Source organism: Schistocerca serialis, chromosome 5, assembly GCF_023864345.2.
Source record: "Schistocerca serialis cubense isolate TAMUIC-IGC-003099 chromosome 5, iqSchSeri2.2, whole genome shotgun sequence".
In the NCBI taxonomy this organism is placed as follows: Eukaryota; Metazoa; Arthropoda; class Insecta; order Orthoptera; family Acrididae; genus Schistocerca; species Schistocerca serialis.
In genome coordinates, this window is record NC_064642.1 from 747,063,248 (window position 1) to 747,089,907 (window position 26,660).

The 26,660-nt window shown below is 43.9% G+C and overlaps 1 protein-coding gene across 2 annotated transcripts in view; it reads right to left on the bottom strand.

Annotated features, from left to right (window-relative positions):
• The window catches only part of LOC126481412 (inositol 1,4,5-triphosphate receptor associated 2-like), a 700,219-nt gene that overhangs the window by 115,644 nt on the left and 557,915 nt on the right, over positions 1–26,660 (bottom strand). For both annotated transcript variants that reach the window (XM_050105150.1, XM_050105149.1), the window contains exon 6: positions 6,800–6,827. In XM_050105150.1, coding sequence (XP_049961107.1) covers positions 6,800–6,827 — 28 coding nt within the window. The remainder of the gene's footprint in view (positions 1–6,799; positions 6,828–26,660) is intronic.

Sequence of the window (26,660 nt, forward strand, 5' to 3'; positions counted from 1 at the left end):
AATCTGAATTTCACAATTGGCGGCCTCCCCTTGTTAGACAGGGAACGTTGTATAGCGCAGAAGTGAACAGACAGTTGTTGTAAAATTACATTTGCTGTGTACTGTGGAGTCTACCTACGATTATTTGCACTTAGCCATTGAGGATCTTTCTTATGTCATATCAGAAGTAGTGTTGCAGACTTCTTATCCGTCAAGACACAGAGATAAGTAAACCTTTTAACTTACAAATGTGACTTCGTTACTAATTTGTTGGGGGGGGGGGGGGGTTGTAGAATCTTCGTTCTCCTATTCTGTTATCTGATCCTGGGGCATAGTAGTGTAATAGTTGCAGGGAGAAATTGTCTTAGCGGTGTACTGCACCAAAAGCCGAACTCACAAACTCGGCCTATCTTAATAACAGTGGCAACTCGGCCTCCACAGCAGTAGCGACGAGACCTCTACAAAACTGGCGACGATCATTTACGAAAATAATAGTAACAGACTGTTACTGCTTTGGTAAGACAGTAATTTATACGGTATAAGATCGAAGTGTGTACCCAGGTTTGTCAGTATTTCACTCAGAACAATGATTGTGAACACTGTGGCTACGGAAGCGCGTAAACTAGGAAGGATTCTGCTTGTGTCCTCTTGTTTCTGCCTGCGCATCGCCTTGCTCAACATCCTTGGACTCGCGAGAATGTCGGATTTATCGAAGGCAGCAAGCACCGCCACACTATGAATGGGCGCCTGTTAACTGGCTGGTATGGTCTTTGCAGGAAGTCGGCCAGGACGCAAACCAATTTAACAGAGCAAGCAAATGAAAAGAGAAATTCATTTTCATTGCTGAAACACTTTTATCGCAGAGTACGTCAGGGCACAATTTGTCCTGACATAACTAGACCCGACGTCATTTTTCCTTTCTCTTTTTCCCTTCAATTTACTTACTAGCGGAATGGGAATTGTTTTTTTCTTTGGTCTGTAACTGCGTGGACATGCATTGATGAAGGATGCTTCTACTTAACGAAAGGGGCGTGCTCTACGAGCAGAGTGATGAAACAACGCAGGCGAGGAGGAAATGGTAATCACTGGCAGCTAGCGGCAACTGAACCAGTGGGAACTAATCCTGGAAGCGGAATTTTCGATTCTATGCGAAACATTGATGGGCTCGAGGAAATCGTATGAAGTCGTTGATATATTCGAGGGAAAAAGAAAGACTTAAGAAATGTAACTGTGTAATGACTTTAGAAAAGACTGAAAGCATTGCCCTTGAACACAAATATAAGTGGTAATGATACGTAAAATATGAAAACCGTACCCTCGGATTATTTTATTTATGTACATGTGAAAATTTAAATACATTTATTTCTAGTCATAAGCACTACGTTTTAATACAAGCCCATCAGTGTATCAAGTAAACTGAAATTATGTAAAATTTTTGTTATGTCAGGTAACACTGAAACAGTTTTCATACCAATGCACTTTGATGAATCATCGTAAGTGTGTTCTGATAACAAACTCATAAAATACGACGTCTCCTTGACGCAACACAGGTGGGTTGTGCCTAAAGTACGATCACACTGGCCCTTCGTGATGGAACGTTACAGCAGATTCTTTCTAGTGCTCTCGTCATTTTACACATCGCAAGCGCAGGAAGAGTGCTGATTTGGTGTTTGCTACAGTTGACAGGAATTTAAGTGAGTGTGTTATTTACACGCGTAAATATACAGAATAGAAAAGAAAATTGAGGATGTGTTAGATGACGATCAGTTTAGCTTTAGGAAAGCGAAAGGCGCCAGAGAGGCAATTCTGCCGTTGCGGTTGATAATGGAAGCAAGACTGGAGAAAAATCAAGACATGTTCATAGAATTTGTCGACCTGGAAAAAGTGTTCGACAATGTAAAATGGTGCAAGATGTTCGAAATTCTGAAAAAAGTAGGGGTAAGCTATAGGGAGAGACAGGTCATATATGTACTACAGCCAAGAGGGAATAATAAGAGTGGACGACCAAGAACGAAGTGCTCGTATTAAAAAGGGTGTAAGACAAGGATGTTCTCTTTTGCACCTACTGTTCAATCTGTACATCGATGAAGGAAAAGTGGAAATAAAAGAAAGGTTCAGGAGTGGAATTAAAATTCAAGGTGAAAGGGTATCAATGATACGATTCGCTGATGACATTGCTATCCTGAGTGAAAGTGAAGAATAATTACATGATCTGCTGAATGGAATGGACAGTCTAATGAGTATAGAATATGTATTGAGAGTAAATCGAAGAAAGAAGAAAGTAATGAGAAGTAGCAGAAACGAGAACAGCGAGAAACTTAATATCAGGATGGATGGTCACGAAGTAGATGAAGTTAAGGAATTCTGCTACCTAGGCAGCAAAATAACCAAAGATGGACGGAGGAAGGAGGACATCAAAAGCAGACTAGCACTGGCAAAAAGGGCATTCCTGGCCAAGAGAAGTCTAGTAGTATCAAACATAGGCCTTCATTTGAGGAAGAAACTTCTGAGAATATAAGTTTGGAGCACAGCATCGTATTGTACTGAAACATGGACTGTGAGAAAACCGGAACAGAAGAGAATCGAGGCATTTTAGATGTGGTGCTACAGACGAATGTTGATAATTAGGTGGGCTGACAAGTTAAGGAATGAGGAGGTTCCGCGCGGAATTGGAGAGGAAAGGAACATGTGGAAAACACTCACAAGGAGAAGGGACAGGGTGGTAGGAGATCCGTTAAGACATCAGGGAATGGCTTCCGTGGTACTAGAGGGAGCTGTAGAGGGCAAAACCTGTAGAGGAAGACAGACATTGGAATACATGCAGAAAATAATTGAGGACGTAGGACGTAGGTTGCTAATGCTACTCTGAGCTGAAGAGGTTGGCACAGGAGAGGAATTCGTAGCGGGCCGCATCTAACCAGTCAGGATACTGACGACAAAAAAAAAAAAAAAAAAAATTGTCCGCCGTTACCAACAAGGGGAAGGCCTGAGCCAAGGCCAGCCGATTCGGCCCTTGTTTGGCAGGTCGCTTGTGCACAACCTAAAATGAAAGACTCCAACATATTTCGGCTGAACAACCCACTGTTTTGAGAAAACTACCCCAGCAGTTCATGACGCGCAATCGACTGACAACTGACGGGATCGACTGATAACTGAAACTTGACCATTTTTCATCAACATCTATGGGGTCAGCGAATGCATATTTCCCTAGAAATCGAGGAAAGAAACTTTTTCGACTTATGTTTGTATGTCCATAAGGTGATGTATGGAAACGGAGCAGAATATCTGTGTTCCATTCCCAGTTCTAACCTATAGTTTTTTATTTATATTATTTTTCGTTTGAAATTGGTAATAATAGGCGGGCTAATTAGATAAGTAAATCAATAAAGAATAATAACAAAGTAGTCAAATAAGTTTCTCAAACGATCTGGTTAGTAAAGTATTAAAAATATAATCTTGGTCGACTTACAACGTCTGTTTCAATGATTCTGTTCACGTCCTCAATTTTCTTAGAACAAGTAGATAGATGGTACTTCCCATATAAACATTCCAAGCAAATATATTCGCGACACCAAGAACATCTAACGAATGCAATCTTCATACAACTACATCGTTCTTTCCGAAGATTTGGAAAAAAACAGGCTTGGTTTACATTTTTAAAATATTTCATTTTCGAGATTTAATTTTGATGCATACCATATCATTGCCGAAAAAATCGGTGCTGAAAGATGATCCAGAATTACACTGTGAATAGTTATTGCACCTCCTCGGTTGTCCAATTACAGCTGGGTTTCCATGAGCACAAAGTAGTTTTGAAGCCTCAAAATCAAGTAAAGTACTTGGTGATAAAAATGAAAATCATATGGTGGCACACAGATTATTTATACTTCGGCAAGTCGGTTCACCTTCGTCACCCATAAACATGCTGTTACACACAATGGTAGTAGTTCGTCCACCCCAGGAATCTAACACCAGACAGAACTCGTTATCAGCAAAAGTTTCTTATATGTTCCCAACATATGTTTTGTGAATTGAATTCTCCTATTTCCCGGGTTTGGCGCAAGCAAAGTAAACATTCTGTAACGAGTCGGTTAAACGACTGACCTCTTCTATTCCCCCACGACGAAATTGATCACTAGTTTCTTATAAACACGGGAAAACTTTCGGCAACAATTTTCCAGACGCTGTGACGCAATATTGCACCGCGTACGAATGCGTTATTTTATGCACACTAACAGCTGTGATAAGGGCTCGAATGCTCGTGTTTGCGGCAATCTGATAATTATTTTTACACTAATAGGCTTAAAAATTTAATTCTTTATTATTCCAAGCCGTTTAAGTTATTTATTTGCTTGCTCTGTTGTTATTCGTCATTGATTTACTAATCTTATTGGTACATTACCATATTGGTACCAGTTTCGATACAGAATGCAACTGGGAATAAGACATAGGTTCTCTGCCTCCCAGCCTTCATCGCCAGCCAGCGGCTCTTTAGTTTAACAGCTGGTACCTTTTAGGTTAATAAGCGGCGATTTCTAGGAAAATATCATTTTTCGGACCCCATATACGTTGATGAAGAATGCTCAGTTTTGAATTATCTATAGATCCCGCCAATTGTCAACCTATCTCGCGCGTCATGATCTTCAGGGGCAGATTTCTCAAAAACTGGGAGGCGGGTGAGGGTGGGGTGATGTTGAACCATTATATCTTATAGTCTTTCATTTTAGGTTGTACAAAAGCGACTTGAAAACTATGAGCCGAATCGGATGGACGTTTCAAAAGCCTTCCCGTTGTTAGCAGTCGCTGCTACTACTGTTACGAATTTATCGTGTTTTCGGCACAGGGATTACAGGCAGATTGTTGAATCCACTGCTAGTGTAACAATTACGCTGAAACATGGTAGCTGGGAAACAAGAGGAAAGGAAAACTCCACCATAGGAACATTTTGGGTGTTTATCGGAACAGCAGCAGCATCTTCATTCCTGTGATTATACAGTACGGGACATATCGACCTGGAATCTCCTCCCGTACGTCGTGTACGCGAGTGGACTAAGCGTCAGCACAGAGTGCCTGTTAGAGGTCGGCGACTACTTGCCAGGTAGACGTTGTCATGGTAACGAGCGGGTCAGTAGATGGAGCGCAAGTCCGACTCGTCACCCACTTAGGGATTCTGGAGTTACATTTAAGTTACTGGAGTTACTGCTTAAGCTGGATGCTGGGATGATTTCTTCGCAGACGACATGGCCGATACACTCACCCATCCTTCCCCAACGTGAGCGTGTGCTAGTCTCTGATGATAGCATCGTGGGCTAGACGTTAAGCCCTAATCGTCCTTCCTTCGAACCTACCTGTCGTTGCACCGTATACACAACAGGTGATCAACGTGCTAACGCCCATCACAACCATTAACTCGGTCCCTTCCCTACCCGTGTTCATAACTTTCTGTGTCATATTAGACTGAGTTGACAAAAGTCACTGGTTAGCGATATGCACATATACTGATGGTGGTAGTATTGAGTACAATAGGTATAGATGGGCAGTGCTTTGGCTGAGCTGTCATTTGTTCTCAGGTGATTCGTGAGCAAAAGTTTCCGAAGTGATTATGGCCGCACGACGGCAGTTAACAGACTTTGAACGCGGAATTAGACGCAAAGGACATTCCAGTTCAGAAATCGTTAAGGAATTCAGCATTCCGAGATCCACAGTGCCAAGAGAGTGTCGAGAATACCAAATTTCAGGCATTACCACTCACCACGGACAACGCAGCTGCCGATTGCCTTCACTTAACGACCGAGAGCAGCGGCGTTCGCGTAGAGTCGTCAGTGCAAACAGACAAGCAAAACTGCGTGAAATAAGTGCAGAAATCAATGTGGGACGTACGACGAACGTATCTGTTAGGACAGTACTGCGAAATTTGGCGTTTATGGCTATGCCAGCAGACAACCGACGCGAGTGCCTTTGCTGTGCCTTTAGCGCCTTTGCTAAGATGCCTGCAGCGCCTCTCTTAGCCTCGTGACCATATTGCTTGCGCCCGAGACGAGTGGAAATCGTGGCCTGGTCACATGAATCCTGATTTCAGTTGGTAAGATCTGACTATAGGGTTCGAATGTAGCGCAGACACCACGAAGCCATGGACACAAGTTGTCAACAAGGCAGTGTGCAATCTGGTGGTGGCTCCAAATGGTGTGGGTTGTGATTACATGGAATGGACTGAGTCCAAGTGAACCTACCATGTTTACGTTCGGCTACTTCGAGACCATTTTCATGGAATTTTTATTGATGAAAATGGGCCATGTCACAGGGCCACATCTGTTCGAGACTGGTTTTGAGTACATTCTGGACAGTTCGAGCGGATGATTTGGTCACTCACATCGCCCCGCTTGAAACCCATCGAACATTTATGGGACATAATCGCGAGGTCAGTTTATGCACAAAATTCTGCACCGGCAACACGTTCGTAATTATTGACAGCTATAAAGGCAGCATGGCTAAATATTTATGCTAAGGACATCCAACGACTTTATGAGTCTGCGTAATGTCGAGTTTCTGCACTATGCCGGGCAAAATGGAGGTCCTACACCGTATTAGGAGTATCCCACGACCTTTGTCACCTCAGTGTGTAACTGTTATTTACATGTCAAAAGAAATATAGGTTCATAAAGTGTGTGGGCGTTGTTTGATGCCATAATATACAGAGGACTCTCTGCGTACGCTCGTATATGTTTAAGGCGTACGGGTCTGGCTAGATTACTCACCAGCATTACCTTTCCCCAGTCTGTGTGAAGCAACCCCACACCACACTCATCTGAACGATTCTTACCTCTATGTCCTGGTCACTTGGTGGTTCCCTGCGAAAGAGAAGAAAAGAAATGTTAGTATGAATTCAATGTTTTCCCTAATTACCTGTAAACAGAGCAAATTATATCACTTTTCTGCTTGGAGAGAGTTCTATGCTGAAGAGAATGGGTGAATCATCCGTCACAAACTACTAGAAGATAATGTTTCAATTATGCTTTTTAGGAATCTATAAACGTTACTAAAAGTCTACTCTCCTTCCATTTCGAAAAGGAAGATACTTGTCTCACAGGGTGGTTATTCACTATGTAGGACACAAGGCTCCAGGTATGCGTTCGTCTAACCAGAAGTAAAATCACGTTTAATGCGCAACCACAAGCTTTTCAAGTTTCTCTCAGAATTGCACCTTTTCAGATCCGTCACAACCCCGTTTTGCCTCATTCGTGAGGTAAGTGAACCAGACTTGAAACTGCACATCGTGTTTACGTGCAGAAAATTTTACGCTATCATGAAAAGAATGAAGGAGAATATCGACAAAGATTCAAATTAGTAATATCGTATTTAGCCTATACAGTGTGTTTGATAATTAATGGCGAAAACACACAGAGGTGAAAGTATATAACACTAGAAGCAAAAACGTCTGAGAAAACAAGGGCTGTAAAACGCATACCTAAACAGCTATGAGCATTTCTTCATCATCGATACTGTAAAACAAATTTCTTTCTACTGCAAGCTCTTTCCTTTCCGTATTTTGGGAGCAGGTAGTATGTGCCAAAGCAAGAAAAATGTCCATTAAACGTGGGCTCTCATGTGCATACCTTCACAGCTGTGAGCACTTGTTCAGTAAAAGAGACATGTTTCTCAGTAGCGAAGATGAACAAGCGAGCACAGCTCCTAACGTGTGCGTTTCAGAGCCCCTGTTTACTAAGGGTTTATCCTTCTACTATCGTCTAGTTTGAACCATATGCGTTTATGCCGTTAATATACCCTGCGTAAAGAAAGCTGTCGCTGGATACTGTGGATAAATACTAGCTACAAACCAAACAGGAAGCAAGCGATTGGGCTCATTACTTAAATACGGGACATACACTCACGAAGAGCGAGATTCGTATCTCAGTCTTCGTATCGAGCACCGCGATGGTTCCTGGGGCAAAAACCCTTTGTTTGTCCCGTTCTTCTCCCACCATCTTTGGGGTCGATCTAAAGTGACCTAGATCTAACAACACGTCAATGACTTTCCTTCAAAAATAGCTAAATGAAATGACCCACAAAACTCATGTCACGGACCAGATTTGACGCAGACTTGGAAGACACTGATTGTGTGAAATCCCACCAGTATTCTATGTATGTGACATTCCGAAAGCGACGGATCGAGGTACACGGTGGAATGTTACTGCATGTGCCATTTCTCTGGTGCGTTGCGTATCCGGCACTATCGATAGCGACTTGTATTTCTGTTTTCGTCTGGTTCGGCCTGCGCAGGCACTGAGGCGGCTGCTGCCCTCTGGAGCGTTTTTCGCGGGGGGCCGCGCGCGCTCGGCTCGGCAGTTGGATTCGCACCGAGCTGGTGGTACTTTGCCTTCCGCCCCGGCACGGAGGTGTGGTCTCGTTGTTGGCGGGCCTCGTTGATTTGGCCGTTGGGTGGTGTGGCGTGTTGGTGACGTGCTGTAGTGGACAGCTGATGGATCCCCGCACGCGAACGCTCGAGGGACTCCGCCTCCGAAAAGGGTGCCACGATATCGCTTGAGTTTCCGCACCCAGGAGTTGTAAGGACTGCAGGGCAGGCTTTCTGTGTGTTTGCTCCGTCCGGTCTGCGTGGCGGGGTTCGTTTCACCTTACTTCAGCCGTTGTTTATATTTTCTGCGTGATTCCGTTTTGGCCGGAGTCTAGGTGTCGAGTTTTCTGCTGGTGTGTTCCCGGTCGTCGCACCCGTTTTCCCGCCCGGGGGGCAGCAGTATCTGTCGGTGGGAATTATTTGGCACTGTGTGTTTTGCGTGGACCCGGTGTGCTCATGCGCCCTGATTCTGAGTTGAGATTACTGTAGTCAGGCTGGTTCGGTTGTTGGAGTGTGTGTTATTGGTTTTCTGGCTTGCTGGGGACTGCGTGCGCGCCTGTTCCGTTTTGTGATGTGGCACCAGTCTGGTATTTTTATGTGTGCTTGTTAAGTTGCTAGCAATTGCTTTTAGCATTGTGCTTACTTATTTTTATTTAAATTTCTGGGCATTGTCATTTGCCTGTTCTTTTACCTTTATTTATGTGTAGTGTCAATTAAGCCTAAGACGATGTCCAACGTGCTAGCAATTGATTTTTGCCTCGTGTGTTCTTAATCCTGTTTAAATTCTTGGGCATTGCCATTTGCTTGTTCTTTTACTCTTATTTATTTGTTGTGCCAGTTAGCCCTAAGATGATGTCAGACCTTGGTATCTGTCAACCTTATTTTGGCTACTAGCGCTCAGGTGCAATATTGCCGGGCCTATCCCGGATTTTGTTATTAATTGAGATCCTTTTATACCGTACTTTTAGACGTAGGTTTGGCAAGTGCACTTGCGAATGGTATTTATTATGTTCTCCCCCCCCCCCCCCCTCTCTCTCTCTCTCTTCCTCCTTCGTGTAAACTGATTTTGGTAAGATTGCTGGGTGGCCTGTGTTCTTTTATTACCTATGTAAGTTTGCCTGCTGCCGCAGTCGTAACATGTTTTGACTGGCAAGGGGCCCATGTTGGCTATAGTTTGAATGTGGTCTGCGCTGTTGAAATCAGCAGACTTTATTATTTGAGCTAGTCATGTACATGTTGTTGTGTTACGGGTTTTAGGGCATTTTTAATTGAGATACCTTTTGGAAATTTTATCACTCTTTTAAAGAAGGTATAGGAAGGAGTAACTTCGACTGAAAATTTAATGGTAAATTATACATTTGTGCTTCACATTTTAAAATTTAACTGTATTAGGTGAAAGTATGTAGTTTAATGCGCAATGATTCAAACGAGACAAATAAGTTTCTCTGTTCACCTGTGGCATATAACATTTTTATTACCTCATATTGTAAGCAGCTTGATTTGTTTGTGTCACTGTAATTTGTTCGCCACAGTGTAATTTATTACAATTAATTAATTGTTTTGTGGAAATAAACCTTAAATCGTATGTCCCCTTTTCATTAACCGAATCTCATCCAAATCGTCCGCTCACTGCACTTTCAAATCACTTTTCATACATTACTTCCGGCTGTATTTTATAGAGAAAATTTGCTCATTCGGAACATGAGGGCCCGTCTGCAACTGAACTTAGGGTAGATTGTCAAGCATCATTATTGTTATGTTATAATGAGTCATTCACAGAAAGAAAGATGAACGGAGGAACAGGCGTGCAACTGCTGAGCTGCTGACGACCCAGCCAACGACGCAGCCATGTTGACTGCCGTTCATCGGCGACAAAGGCTGGAATTTGCAAGCGAATACCGCAACAGGACGTCCACCGACGGCGAAACTTGGCATTTTCAGGTTATTCGCGTTTTACGCCCCATCGGAAGCAAATAACCTGCAACAATCGTTGGTAGGTTCTAGGCTGGAGGAGGGTTGGGTTGGGTTGTTTGGGAGGAGAGACCAAACTGCGAGGTCATCGGTCTCATTGGATTAGGAAGGACGGGGAAGGAAGTTGGCCGTGCCCTTTCAAAGGAATCACCCCGGCATTTGCCTGGAGCGATTTAGGGAAATCACGGAAAACCTAAATCAGGATGGCCTGACGCGGGATCGAACCGTCGTCCTCCCAAATGCGAGTCCAGTGTGCTAAGCACTGCGCCACCTCGCTCGTGCTGGAGGAGGGATCGTTATGATCTGGAGAACGTTTCCGTGGCATTCTGTGGATGATCTCGTCATTCTGCAAGGCACACTAGATCAACACATTTATTTTTCTTCGGGGCCGTGTCCACACCAACACGCAGTTTGTTTTCTTCCTTGGCACGACGGCATCTACCACCAGGACAGTGTAGCGTGCCACAGAGCTCGCAGCCTATCTGCGTGGTTCGAGGAGCACCAGGATGAGTTTACTGTACTCCTCTGGCCACTAAACTCCCCAGATGTGAACCCAATCCAGAAACTGAGAGACCACCTTGACTGGGCTCTTCGCTTCATGGATACTCAGCCGAGAAACCTGGCGCGACTGTCCACGGCAATGGAGTTGGCATGGCTCCACAACCCTGTTGGTGCCTTCCAGAAGCCGACTGACTCTCTTCCTGTATACCTAGCAGCGGCCTGGGCTGCATGAATGGATATTCAGGCTTTTGACAAGTGGTCACATAAATGTAACAGGGCAGTGTATTAGAAAAATTACGCGTCTAGAGCTGAGCTGCCACCAATTAGGTGCCTATATTAGTGGCGTCAGAACTAAAAGTAGGTTACCTCCTCTGAATCTCCCCCCCCCCTTTTCAGTCCCCAAATAGTGGGGCCGTAAAAGGGGAACAATTGCCCAGTAAAACAACGGCGGGGGACCCAGACCTCGGCCGGAGTCGTAATTTGGAAAGGCGGACGCTGGGGCCTCCACCTACGACGTCCTGGTTTCTTGGACTGGTGGTGGCATTATTCATTATTTCGATATTTCCAGTACTTAGTCTTTGCAGGTCTTAGAGAGTATCACGCAGAAACCGTACTATTTCTACCGGTGAGGATTCTGCTCCTGATCGTTCCTATGAGTCCGAGCGGTGGCACAAAAACAGCAGAAAAATAAAAAAATAAAATACATTAGTGTTTGTGAAAATTTTAATAGGAAGAAAGAAGCAAATGTTTACAATGAAAGTTATTCAATAGCTTAGGGATATGATACAAACACGAACGATTAGAATTACCGAACTGTGTGTGCATCCACTTTGACTGCGAGAATTCAGTACGATGTGTAGCCACCACGTGGTGCAACTATAGCCTCTAGATGTCGTGGCGTGTAATCAAAGAGAGCCTGGATATGCTGCGGGTAACACATGCCACACGGTTTGCACGCAAATGTACAAAGCTTCGACAGTGGTTGCAGGACGACCAGAACGAACAACTTACCGACCGATCGTATCCCATACAAGATCGATGGGGACATGTCTGGCGAACGTACAGACCACGGAAGCAGTGGTATTTGTCGTTCTTGGAAGAAGACTCGCATATTCTTAACATATGATCGAGCATTCCCCTGCTGAAATATGACATGCCAAGTTTCTTGCGGAAGAGGCACTCCCACGGACTCTAAAAGTTCCATCATGTAGCGGTTGTTGTTCAGACTGCCTTCATTATGTGGAAGCGAAGATCATACTTTATAGCCAATGGCGCCCCAACCCATCACATCTACCGTCTGTCGGCTATGCGTCTAACACGTACGTGGCCCTCACTTCATCGCTGTAGGGCAAACTGAAGTGGGACCCGTCCAGAAACGCTACGTTTTGCCACTCAGCATGCCAGTGACAGCATTCATACGCTCACTGCAACTGAAGTATTGTTGGCTTTTGGTCAGTGGAAACAAACGAGATAGCGTGCGTATCACCTGTCCAACCCTTAGCAGATGGCGTCGAACTGTCGACGTAGACGTATTCACAACTGTCGCAGTGCTCCAATGCTGAGCAAACATTTTGGGCGGCGCTATGCTGCCTGTTATGGCAGGCGGACGAAATGGCGTCCATCTACCTGCTCCATTCACGCATCACTGGCGTAGTAGCGTGCCCTGTCGGAGTAATAATGTCACGGTACGAATACCCTTTCCCAGACTTCGAGCTCAACTCACACGCTGAAATTGTGCCTTTTGACATTACGAGCTCAAAATGGGACGCAGGGGAGGAGGTTCCGATTTAATCATATTAGATCTGCCGCGGCGATCGACATGACTAGGTGTCAGTCAGTGAGTCAGTGTTGATACTCTGCCACGTATATAAAGCCGGTGTTATTGTGTTCAACACGGGCTTGTATCAAAGCATATTAAATCCCTAAGTTAAGTAGCATGTCGACAACGAACGTAAGAGCAAGAAATTAATCGTCTGTGGGCGGAAGCTAAGCTGAAGTTCGCCAGCAAAAATTCTCTTACTAATTATATAAAACAAGAGACTAAAAAGCTACGTAATCACGCGGTCCGTACAAACAACGTTGTCTTTCATCTGCATAGTTCGTAAAGGTAACTGACATTTAATGTACATAATACACTTCTGGCCATTAAAATTGCTACACAACGAAGATGGCGTGCTACAGACGCGAAATTTAGCCGACAGAAGAAGATGCTGTGATATGCAAATGATTAGCTTTTGAGAGCATTCACACAACTTTGGTGCCGATGGCGACACCTGCAACGTGATGACATGAGGAAAGTTTCCAACCGATTTCTCATACACAAACAGAAGTTGACCGGCGTTGCCTGGTGAAACGTTGTTGCGATGCATCGTGTAAGGAGGAGAAATGCATACCATCACGTTTCCGACTTTGATAAAGGTCGGATTGTAGCCTATCGCGATTGCGGTTTATCGTATCTCGACATTGCTGCTCGCGTTGGTCGAGATCCAATGACTGTTAGCAGAATATGGAATCGGTGGGTTCAGGAGAGTAATACGGAACGCCGTGCTGGATTCCAACGGCCTCATATCACTAGCATTCCAGATGACAGGCATCTTATCCGCATGGCTGTAACGGATTGTGCAGCTACATCTCAATACCTGAGTCGACAGATGGGGGCGTTTGCAAGACAACAACCATCTGCACGAACAGTTAGACGACGTTTGCAGCAGCATGGACTATCAGCTCGGAGACCATGGCTGCGGTTACCCTTGACGCTGCATCACAGACAGAAGCTCCTGCTATGGTGTACTCAACGACGAACCTGGATGCACGAATGGCAAAACGTCATTGTTTCGGTTGAATCCAGATTCTGCTTACAGCATCATGATGGCCGCATCCGTGTTTGCCAACATCGCGGTTAGCGCACATTGGAAGCGTGTATTCGTCATCGCCATACTGGAGTATCACCCGGCGTAATGGTATGGGGTGCCATTGATTACACGACTCGGTCACCTCTTGTTCGCATTGACGGCACTTTGAACAGTGGACGTTGCATTTCAGATGTGTTATGACCCGTGGCTCTACCCATCATTCGATCCCTGCGAAACCCTACATTTCAGCAGGATAATGCACGAACGCATGTTGCAGGTCCTGTACGGGCCTTTCTGGATACAGAAAACGTTCGACTGCTGCCCTGGCCAGCACATTCTCCAGTTCTCACACCAATTGAAAACGTCTGGTCAATGGTGGCCGAGCAACTGGCTCGTCAAAATACGCCAGTCACTACTCTTGATGAACTGTGGTATCGTGCTGAAGCTGCATGGGCAGCTGTACCTGTACACGCCATCCAAGCTCTGTTTGACTCAATGCCCAGGCGTATCAAGGCCGTTATTACGGCCAGAGGTGCTTGTTCTGGGTATTGATTTCTCAGGATTTATGCACCCAAATTTCGTCAAAATGTAATCACATGTCAGTTCTAGTATAATATATTTGTCCAATGAATACCCGTTTATATTCTGCATTTCTTCTTGGTGTAGCAATTTTAATGGCCAGTCGTGTATATCAATAAAAGGTCAATCTTTTTAGGGATCAATCAAAACGGTTGTTATTATTTTCGTGAAACCTTCTTGTCCGTCTGTCTCCTGTCGTCTTTCCGTCTGAATTCTACTCAAGGTAGGCATGTTTATAATAATACGTTTTTAATCATGTGTTCAAAAGATTGTTTCTTACATTTTCCAAGTACAACGTGGTTATATTAGCATTTTAATCAATATTTAAGACAAATAAAAATATTTCAATTTTACGTGTTTTTATCCGACTACGGGGAAAACCTCACGTGATGGGGACGGGGGATGTCCCATTACTTCTGAGCTAATCCCACCAAGGCAGAGGAGTGGTCCAAATTTAAAAAAAGTCCCTATTGCACGCTTATACTTCGTTTGATTGACTGAACATGACGTAATACCAATCCGCCACGCCATATGTTTGCAATATTAATCACTTATTATGGTTCCACTGTTTTACACATCCACCAATTTTGAAGTCATTCAAAAAATCGTTTCAGGCGGTTGCAGTTTTCACAGTAATGCGAGAATCTGTCGACTGCGCAACAGTCGGTCACTGTCGCAATCTTAGGGAAGCGGCAGGCCTTGCAAATGTTAGGTGTGGCTGATAGTCGTGAAAAACGACTGCCTGCAGTATCCCGCAGGGCATAGCGGCTGCGCGCGGTACAGTGGTGTCATTTGGGTTGCCTAAGCGTCAGGCGTTAAGTGGCGAGACGACAAGTGGCCGAAGCAGTACAGTACTCCTGGTCTGGCCTACAGAGGACGTCTGCCGACCTACTTTGCACCGCCGGTCATATGACACAGGAATTCATTTGTTAAAAGAAAGGACTGTCATTACGAGGTTCTAAACTATTTCTTACCCTCCCATCTGATCAAATGCAACATGATAATCATCGCACAATATAGAGAACTTCGGAGAATTAGCTTAACTGTACAGTTTCAGTTGTAATACTAATACAACACGTCGTTCAGTTGTTGAAATAAATGCCTGATTTCAGTTACATACGAGAAAAACTGTAATTAGCAGCTGCATTTCCCACACAGCGTAATGACGGAAATTTTTCCTTCTGCCTTCCGTCGCGTGACATATATGTTGGACAGCTCGCGCGGTCTGTATGTGTCCGTAGTCTAAAGACACAGTCTTTTCATGTGTAGAGGAACGAACCACGCCAGTCAGTCGTACGCTCTCTCTCAGATCACCACGTCTAGTCCCAAGTGATGTCGTTTGTTCTGTCGCATCGTTCGTGTGTGGCACCGAGCAGAATATGTTGAGCTACAGTAATAGTCACAGCTGCCTAACAGCGTGTAATGTCTGCCACTAACGGTGACATTGAATATGATAGGAGCAGTATTTTACTCTTATTCTCATTTTCAGAGTATTCACCCATTTCGTGGTCATTTGAAGACCACGGTAACCATTCTTCCTCGCAAAGACCAACAATTTTCAAACGAATACCAGCAGAAGCAGACCAAGAGTTAGGAAAAATTGCCAAAGGAATAATACTTCCTGTCTCCGTCACCACCATGCCATCTCTGGAAAAATCAAAACCATCACACGATACTATTAGCGTACATGCGGGCTCTCCCGTCTATGGTTCCTTACTGCCATAAAACAATAAACGACATAGTTTTCTTCCAACTGGTGCAAAATATACGACGGTTAGTGGGAAGACAAACGTTGATCCGTCCATCAGAAAAGAAGAAACAGTCGTGGCAGCATTTTACATATTTCATACGATTTTTAATTATCTACTAATAATTGCTTGTGGACGGTATTATTCCCATGAATTTTCTAATATCCAACTGCTTTTAATACGTTAGTGTGATAGTTATTTTCATACGTTTTTCCGTTCCTGTAGACTTGTAGACGACAAGGGATCACTTGATAGGTACGAGGATTAACCTGTGCCAAAGACTGCGATGAAACAACTGTGATGAATTTCAGTTCCTCATTGGTACACACACTTGCAACGAACCGACGTATATCAATCATTGACTCGTGAAGCGTAAAGGTTTTTACTGTGTTTCCGTCCTTCTCCTTATTATTGATGGTAACCATTTATTTGGAGTAACATACTGTACATGATTATATCCACTCGTAAACAATAATTATTGCACACATCACCTCTAGCGACTAATCTTGAACAAATTTCAAATGATTGACTTCACATGGCTGGAATCCACAGATATGTTTTTAAATTTTTTTAAAGGAGATCGTGAGCGCCTTTCGCTGTAAAACTATTTATTCATAAATTCACTATTGTTTCCATTATCAAGTGGCGTACTGAGAAAATTGTGCATCAGCACATGTGTATGTGTACTTTTTTTGATGACATTATATTTTCCATCTTCTATAATATTTGTTACAATTTCCATGTTATCACTTTCGACCTTAGGTCACTTTCAAGTGGATAAAGAAGCTCAAAACAGAGCAGTTGTCAACACTGATAAAGTAATAAAGGGGATGTGGGTCTCTATGGCTGATATCTGCATTCGTCACAAAGGCTTAAATCCTCTTTATTCATTTTATTAATGTGGGCAACTGCTCGGTTTTCAGCACTTTCAAGCACCTGAAAATGACGTAGGGTCACGTTGGCTATCGTAGAAATCGTAATAAATTGTATACTCCATTGTGAGTATGATGTAATTCAAAAATATGCGAGGTTAAGATCACAAAATAAATACAACTATGTAAGCATATGTGTCATCATCGTGTTAATTTGTTGGTTATTTATTGTTAGCGGATATCAGCGTCTTTTACAACTGAATAAAATATAAAAGATAATGCCAACAGTAACATTTAATAACATGGAAAAGATGATAACAACGGTAACAGTAAGTACGCGACATATGGGCATCATACGATCTACAAGATGTCCCAAAATACCGTATACACTCTTTGAAACAGAATATCGCTTTAACTACAGCAGATGGAACTCAAAAGTTTTTCATGTTGCATACATTAACATGTAATTTAAGGTAATATAAGCTCAAAATTATCACCTGTCACCGCGGTGCGACAGAGGGACATACCAATTGTATTTTTTCTAATCAAATAGCTTCGCAGACTTATTCACTTTGTTCTCTGAGATCATTCAGCGTTTGTGATTTTGTGGCTCTTGACACCACACTAAAGAAAGATGTCTATGTGAGTTAAATCCGTTATTTGAGCTAGATACTCCAGAGCACTTCCTCTTCGTCCTGTCCAAGAGAATGTGCAATTGAGATCAATTTGAAAGTGAGTTAGCACACTATACTGCTGAAAGTAATAATTTTCATTATCAACACTGTCATTACGATCTGGAGTTATCAGGTAAAATACTCGTAGGTAAGAATTGTCTGTAACAGCCTGTTCGTAGAAGAACGGCCGGCTAACCGTCTAAACGACAGAATTCATTAAACTGAAGGTGCTGGTAGGTTATAGGTGTTGTATGAGCTGCTGTGGGAGTCAGCACCGACACAAACAGGGAAGGAAAGAAGCTGGGATGGCCAGTAGCAGGAATGTAAAATCGTCTGCACAGATCACTTGAAGATTAATTGAACTCTTTCTTTAAATTTTGTCAAAGAGAGTAAAGGACACGGAACAGCAGTTGAACGGAACCTACAGCGTGTTGAAAGGAGAGTATAATATAAACACCAGCAAAAACAAAACAAGGACAATAGAATGTAGTCGAATTAAATTAAGTGATGCTGAGGGAATTAGATTAGGAAACGAGACACTTGAAGTAGTAAATGAGTTTCGCTATTTAGGCAGCAAACTGACTGATGATGGTTGAAGTAGAGAGGATATAAAATGTCGACCGCTACGGTCGCAGGTTCGAATCCTGCTTCGGGCATGGATGTGTGTGATGTCCTTAGGTTAGTTAGTTTTAAGTAGTTCTAAGTTCTAGGCGACTGATGACCTCAGAAATTAAGTCCCATAGTGCTCAGAGCCATTTGATATAAAATGTACGAGGGTTATTCGGAAAGTAAGGAAGGATAGGTAGCGAAATGGAAACCACAGTGTGAAGATTTGCACATGTGTGTTGGGCAGTGCCTCTAGTATGTCCGTCGATCGCCTTACGTCGTTCTTTTTAGTTCTGATCTCACAAGGAGCACATAAAGATACCTAGAACAATATCGTCTGTCGCGAAGTACGAGGGCCTGGTGAGAAATTTCGCCTGAAGCTATGCAACCAACATTACATAACTGTCGTGCGTTTTCTTCTTCAAGACAATTCTCAGCCACATTCTGCACTGGCAATGAAGATGCTCCTGCATCGTTTTCAATTGGAAATGTTTGATTACCCACAATACAGCCCGTAATTGTCTCCCTATGAGTTTCATCTCTGCTGGCTATGTAGACAACATTTGGCACAGACAATGAGCTGTAGGCCAGCGTACAGAATTGGCGAAAGCACTGGCGGTTGCCTTCTATAACTAGGGTGTTGGAAAGTTGGTACAACGCTACGACAAACGTCTAAGTCGGATCGGCGACTATGGAGGTAAGTAGCTGGAAGTTGTGGCTAACTGTTGCAAATAAAACAGTTGTGATTTTCACTGTGGTTTCCACTTCGCGACCTATCGTTCCTTACTTTCCGAATAGCCCTCTTAGACCGTATATGGCAAGAAAAGCGTTTCTGAAGAAGCGAAGTTTGTTAATATCGGATATTGATTTATGTGCTAGGAAGCCTTTCTGAAGGTATATGTATGGAGGGTAGCCATGTACGAAGTGAATCGTGGACGACAAACAGTTTAGACAAGAAGAGAATAGAAGCTTTTGAAATGTGTTGCTACAGAGGAATGGTAAAGACTGGATGGGTAGATCACGTAACTAATTAGGATGAGAGTTTGACGGTAATATTTCTTTGGAAAGTTGATCACTGACTCTGTTGTGCTGTGGATACAAAAACTCTGAGTCTGAGTGGCAGCAGGCGAACAGTTGTTGAGCGTAGTCGGACACAACCTGCGGCGGAGAGAAGCCGCGCGACAGATGAGGTCGCAGCCTGCCGTGACCGTGCTCGTGGGCCGGAGGAGACTGTAGGGATTTCGTCAGATTTGTATATGCATACATTGAGAGGAATATTCGTGTTTTTGCAACGGGCAGACACGTGATTATTGATTACTAACACTGCGGAATAATTAAAGTTGTTACTCATTAAACTGTCGAGGAAAAGGAAGGTCCGAGTAAAGTTTGTTGGTGTTTAAATTGTCAGTTTTCATAATATAGTAAATTAAAAGTTTTTATTGGTTTCCTTCACTTTTTACACCGCTTAAGGCTTGTTGAGCAAACCCCTGCTGATCATTCAGTTTACATATTTAAAAAAATTGCAATAGTTGTCGCAGTAGTTGTGACCATGCATTGGACTCTATATGGACCGCAGTATTGATTTTGTATTAGTTTAGCATGTTGCCGGAATGAGAATAATCACGCAGTTGCAGCGGAAAGGCGAAGTAAGTTGTTTGTTGCCATGCAGGAGCATTATTGTATTAATTGTTAGGGGATGTTAGAAAATAATTTTACAATCGCAGTCAGATGCGAGAGAATTGGATTTTTCATGATTTAGAGGAAGAGTGATAAATTTCTGTTCTTTCTTTTCTTATCTCAATCAGAATGCTAATATTGTCAGAGATGGAGCTTTACCCATTTACGTACGTCTTTCACCAGAAAAATAATAGTTACAAATGTTGAAGAAAACAGGGCAACGGCCTTGCCGCAGTGGATACACCGGTTCCCGTGAGATGACCGAAGCTAAGCGCTGTCGGACGTGATCGGCACTTGGATGGGTGACCATCCAGGCCGCCAAGCGCTGTTGTCATTTTTCGGGGTGCACTCAGCCTCGTGATGCGAATAGTAGCGGCTTCGGTCAAGAATACCACCATAACGACCGGGAGAGCGGTGTGCTGACCCCATGCCCCTCCTATCCGCATCCTCCTCGGAGGATGACACGGCGGTCGGATGGCCCCGATGGGCCACTTTTGGCCTGTAGACGGAGTGGTTGAAGAAAGTTTTCAACGAGATACTGAATAGCATCAGGGAGACGAAAAACATGTGGCACACCTTGACTAAAAGAAGGGATCGGTTGGGGTTGGTAGGACACAGTCTGAGACGCCATGGAATCACCATTTGAGGGAAGTGTGGGGGGTAAAAATGGTAGCGGGTGTCACGAGATGAATACAGCGAGCAGATACAGAAGGATGTAAGTTGCAGCAGGTGTCTGGAGATGAGGAGTCTTGCACAGGACACAGTGTCGTGGAGAGCTGCATCAAACCACTCTTCGGACTGAAGTCTACAACGACAACAAGTTTCACACTGAAAGGCGGCAATAATGTTCTCAAAAATATTAAATGACTCTGTCTCAAGCTAAAAGTCATCTACCCTCTTTCCTTCTCTGTTTAATTTTTTTGATACAGATGAAAAACAGCTTAGGGCAGCTAATTAACAAATTCCCCTTTGGTCACAGCCGTGCTCGTTCACTGAAACTTTCCCACTGCCAACAGGCAGGGCCGAGCATGAAGGGACTCTCCAAATTCATACCGACTGCCCTGCTCTTGTTTGACGGCCTCGAGACGTATTCAGAAAACGGCACTGTAGGGGTGCAATACAGACAGTGCACTATCGATACACAGAGAACGCTGTGGTTCTAGGCGCTTCAGTCCGGAACAGCGCTGCTGCTACGGTCGCAGGTTCGAATTCTGGCGCGCGCATGGATGTTTGTGATGTCCTTAGGTTAGTTAGATTTAAGTAGTTCTAAGTCTAGGGGACTGATGACCTCAGATGTTAAGTCCCATAGAGCTCAGAGCCTTTTGAACCATTTGAACACAGAGCACTACTGGAACTGCACTAAATGCTTTTCTCTGGAAGTGCGGTCCCGGGCTCCGGTCAGTGAAACTGTGAAACAACGCGAACATTTGCCTCGCGGGAGGCGAGAAGAATGGCGGAACCCCGTGTGCGGAGACAGGCGCCGCCCGCACTATCGGGCGGAAGCTGCGGTCTGCCTGCGGCGGGAAGCGCTGTCACAGCGTGTGCTCGGCCGCCACGCCACGCAACCGACTGGCGGTCGCAAATAACGCGTGACGACCATCTGGCTCATCTCTGCGGTTCGATGGAATTGTCCAGCGCTATCCAGAAACGCCAGGCTGTATAGCGGAACTCTGCGTTAGTCAGTAGTTTTACAGAATTAAATTTAAACTGCATGACACTCGTTCAAGCCTGTTCTACTGGAATATTGGTCACGTATATTGTACAGTGTCAAAGATATTTTTTCCTTGCTCTAGACTGCAGATTTATGTCTTTATTACTCTCGATATTAGGTTGATGCACAACTTTGTAGCGTTTTTCTTTTGCATGTTGGTATTCCGGTTGCTACGTGTTTATTTATCGATGGTCATTTTTGTTTACTGTTTACTGTTACTATTTGAGTTTAAATATTTTCATTTTGTCTTCTGGAGATAGTGTGTGGAACTGTGAACGGTAGAAAATCTACATCTACATCTACATCCATACTCCGCAAGCCACCTCACGGTGTGTGGTGGAGGGTACCTTGAGTACCTCTATCGGTTTTCCCTTCTATTCCAGTCTCGTATTGTTCGTGGAAAGAAAGATTGTCGGTATGCCTCTGTGTGGGCTCTAATCTCTCTGATTTTATCCTCACGGTCTCTTCGCGAGATATACGTAGGAGGGAGCAATATACTGCTTGACTCCTAGGTGAAGGTGTGTTCTCGAAACTTCAACAAGAGCCCGTACCGAACTGCTGAGCGTCTCTCCTGCAGAGTCTTCCACTGGAGTTCATCTATCATCTCCGTAACGCTTTCGCCATTACTAAATGATCCTGTAACGAAGCGCGCTGCTCTCCGTTGGACCTTCTCTATCTCTTCTATCAACCCTATCTGGTACGGATCCCACACTGGTGAGCAATATTCAAGCAGTGGGCGAACAAGTGTACTGTAACCTACTTCCTTTGTTTTGGGATTACATTTCCTTAGGATTCTTCCAATGAATCTCAGTCTGGCATCCGCTTTACCGACGATAAACTTTATATGATCATTCCATTTTAAATCACTCCTAATGCGTACTCCCAGATAATTTATGGAATTAACTGCTTCCAGTTGCTGACCTGCTATATTGTAGCTAAATGATAAAGGATCTTTCTTTCTATGTATTCGCAGCACATTACACTTGTCTACATTGAGATTCAATTGCCATTCCCTGCACCATGTGTCAATTCGTTGCAGATCCTCCTGCATTTCAGTACAATTTTCCATTGTTAAAACCTCTCGATATACTACAGCATCATCCGCAAAAAGCCTCAGTGAACTTCCGATGTTATCCACAAGGTCATTTATGCATATTGTGAATAGCAACGGTCCTACGACACTCCCCTCCGACACACCTGAAATCACTCTTACTTCGGAAGACTTCTCTCCATTTAGAATGACATGCTGCGTTCTGTTATCTAGCAACTCTTCAACCCAATCACACAATTGGTCTGATAGTCCATATGCTCTTACTTTGTTCATTAAACGACTGTGGGGAAGTGTATCAAACGCCTTGCGGCAGTCAAGAAACACGGCATCTACCTGGGAACCCGTGTCTGTGGCCCTCAAAAGTCTCGTGGGCGAATATCGCGAGCTGGGTTTCACACGATCGTCTTTTTCGAAACCCATGCTGATTCCTACAGAGTAGTGCCAAGTCGAGAAATTCGAACAGTTCCGACATATTCTTCTGTTTTAGTTCAATAGAGGGTGACAGCAATGGAGGCAGCCAGAAACATTTGCACCGTATGGGAAAAATGCTACTGGACAGAGCTCGGCAAAAAAATGGTTTTGTCTTTTTGAGGAGTTCCTCTCCACGTTCAGGAAGACCTTCTGCGTTTGATGAAGATCGTTTAAATGCAATAATCCCTAATGATCCACGTCAGTGTGCTCGAAAATTTTCAAATGTGATGAACTGTGATCATTCCACCATCGTGCGAAATTTGCATTCATTGGAGAAGGTTCAAAAATCAGTTGTGTAGATACCGCATGCTCTGAGCCGAAACCACAAAAATCAGCAGGCGGCCAAGAGCGCATCTCTGCTTGCTTGTCATCAATTGACTCGTGAACAACACTGTATCGTTAGTGGTGACGAGAAATGGTGTCTTTATGATAACATAAGGAAAAGAAAGGAATGGCTGAGCCGAAACAAAGCAGAAACTCCAAGTAGAAAGATCTGCGCGCATGCACAAAAGATAGTGTTACACATATGGCGGAAAACCGACGGTGTGGTGTACTGCAAATTGCTCCTCCGAGGTGTAACCATCGCTGCTGACATTTATTGACAACAACTGAGACGTCTTGCAGAAGCAGTACAAGAACAAAGAGCAGGAAGACTCTGTAATGTGATGTTACTTCACGGCACCGCCTGCCCTCATTCCACTGGACTGACAAAAAAACACTACGTAGGAGTTGTGTGGGGAAGACATTCCGCCCCTACCTTATTCACCTGATCTTGCATCCTCAGATTTTCGCCTTTTCCGTTCTCTATCGAACAACGTTCAAGGAACTTCCTTTACGGATGAAAATGCGCGCCGCACGTTTCGTCACAGGGTAATTTGGTAAGCGTGATAGCGTTACGGAGACGTTTAGCAAACTCAAGTGGCAGACTCTGCAAGAGAGGCGCTCTGCATCGCGGTGTAGCTTGCTCGCCAGGTTTCGAGAGGGTGCGTTTCTCGATGAGGTATCGAATAAATTGCTTCCTCCTACTTATACCTCCCGAGGAGATCACGAGTGTAAAATTCCGGCAGTCGTTCATCCCGCGAACCATACGCGACTGGAACAGGAAAGGAAGGTAATGACAGTGGCATGTAAAGTGCCCTCCGCCACACACCGTTGAGTGGCTTGCGGAGCATAAATGTAGATGTAGAACATGGCTCGACGAATTCTTCGTCACAAAATCATGTGATTTCTACAGTCGCAGAATCGAAAACTTATCCCATCATTGGTTGTAAATAGTGAGAGAGAACATATTATTAATGACTAAAGTTTCTGTTATGTGTATCTGTTGTGTTTATTAAATTTACGGAAAAAAGCTACGAATTTATGCAGCAACATAATAATTTCATGCATGTTCATTCTTGTGCCATCTTGCTCTCGCGGTTTACGCTGATATACCACGGCGTGCATATAATTTTCTTCTATAACTTTAAAGTACTGTAACTTTTAATATTTTTTAAATTTTGTACTCAACTCGGACCATGACACTACAGGTACACCACGTAATTGTTGCAGCTTCAAAAGCGCAGACTTGTTTTGGCGCTGAACAACGTAATACAGAGCGACTTCATCATTCGCCACGTCCCAACATATGAGTCGGTGACTCAGTCTTAGATTACAAATACCAAGCTCCTCCGTTCAATCCATTAAGTTTCTTCCTGTCACTTATCTATTCTTTTCCACGTGCAATGATTTGTACACTGCGCATAATTATTAAAGGGTCACTTCTTTGAAACGCCGTAATTTTCTGACATCGCGACTCAGAACTGTGCTGTGACCTGCAACCTACCTCCGTAATTCTGCAAAAGCGTTGCAGCATCATCTTCGGACTAGGCGGCGTTTCAGATAGTAAGTGGTCGACACATGCGAAGAAAAGGCCAGTGCTGAGAAGTTCATGTGAGCTTTAAGGTGAGTCAGCGCTGCACATCGGCACCAAATTTTACCACAGTTCTGCCCGATGCCACTGTGGGCGTGTCACTTGATGACCAGGTCGTCACCCCTCCCCCCCCCCCCCCCACGCCCCTCTTACGCACACATCACCCTTCTGTTGACACGGATGTCAGACGCGTCAGAACCGCGACGCTCACGATTGAAAGCACACGGTGATCTTACGAGTGACCGAGGGAAGTATTTCAGAGGCAACGTAGCTCAGAAGCGACACGAAAATGCCTCACGGAGTGGCGTAAAGGGCGACAAAGAAAGCCCTTCTACCTTTGGGACGATTATTTTCACAATTTGTCATTGATTGAGCACTAGTCAATAACTCCATCCAGTGTGTTCACCTTGAGGCGAGTCCAACTGACCTAGTTCACACAACGCGGCTACCACAGGACACTGTTGACCTTCACGTGACGTAATCTTACCTGAACAAACTGCAGAGACAGTAACGTGAGCAGCGGTCACTAGCACTCAGGAACGGACGCAAGCAGACTGGACGAGTCATCTGAAGCGACGAGATCAAGATCAGCGTCTCTGGAAGTGATGGAGCTAAGTTTGTTTAGTGCCAACCAAACGAAGACTTATTGCATCACTGCGCCAGTGCCACTACGAAGCATGCCATCAGTCTCACGGTGTGGGTCTGCGTGGCAATTCATGGCACTGGACGTCTGGCAGTGTTACAAGGCAACACTACCGCAAAAAGATACTAAGAAGAAGAGTAAGCGTTGAAATTGCTTCCCTCTATCCGCAATTTGTTTGAAGGTAACAACAATCAGTGCATCTTACAGCAATACAGAGCACCACATCATACCGCGAAAATCGATAAGAAATGGCTCGATGATCATTCATATTAGGCTGCTGACTTGGCCTGGCAACAGTTCCGATCTCAGTCCAATTGGGAACTGGTGGTCTAGACTTAAAATCACGGTTTCAATACGGAAGCTCCTACAGGTCATCTCAGTTCATGGTTCAGCATGATCAAACCAGAAGATCTCTGACATTTGGTGGACTCGATACCGTGCAGAGTAGGGGCAATGATTAACTCAGAATGATATCCCACATAATACTAGAAATATTGCAATTATTTCTGCGCCAAGTAACTTGAAATTGTTGGGTTGTGAGTATTTTGACTGATTTTTTAAAGATTTTAGTTAAATTTTTATATTTTAATTTTCAAATAGTGAATATTGAGTCATGTTTTCTGAACATTTCCCGTGAATTATGTTGTATATTTCAACTAAAATAAACTCCTGAATGCAATATTCAATGAATTTCTACGAAGTGTCCATAACTAATGGCACTACTGTAGGTGATTCATATTTATATTGCGGACAGTAACGGCCCTTATAACTCTCCCTTGAGTACTCCAGAAGTCATCTTTACATCTTACACAATTCTCCTAGCTGTGGCGTCAGCGTCTCGTGGATGTTTTTGACTGACTTCATATTCGCCATTGACTCCACATGAGTTCCAGTATCCGCTATGGCAATTTCGGCTTCTTAGTCATTTTCAAAGCATAAAAATAACGCGATATATGACGGATAGGAAGAAAACGCGTGAAATTAATTCGTGCTTACTGCACACATCAGTAACGAACAATTTACGGTGTTTGTTACTGATATGTGCAGTCGTGTCGTGTGAGCA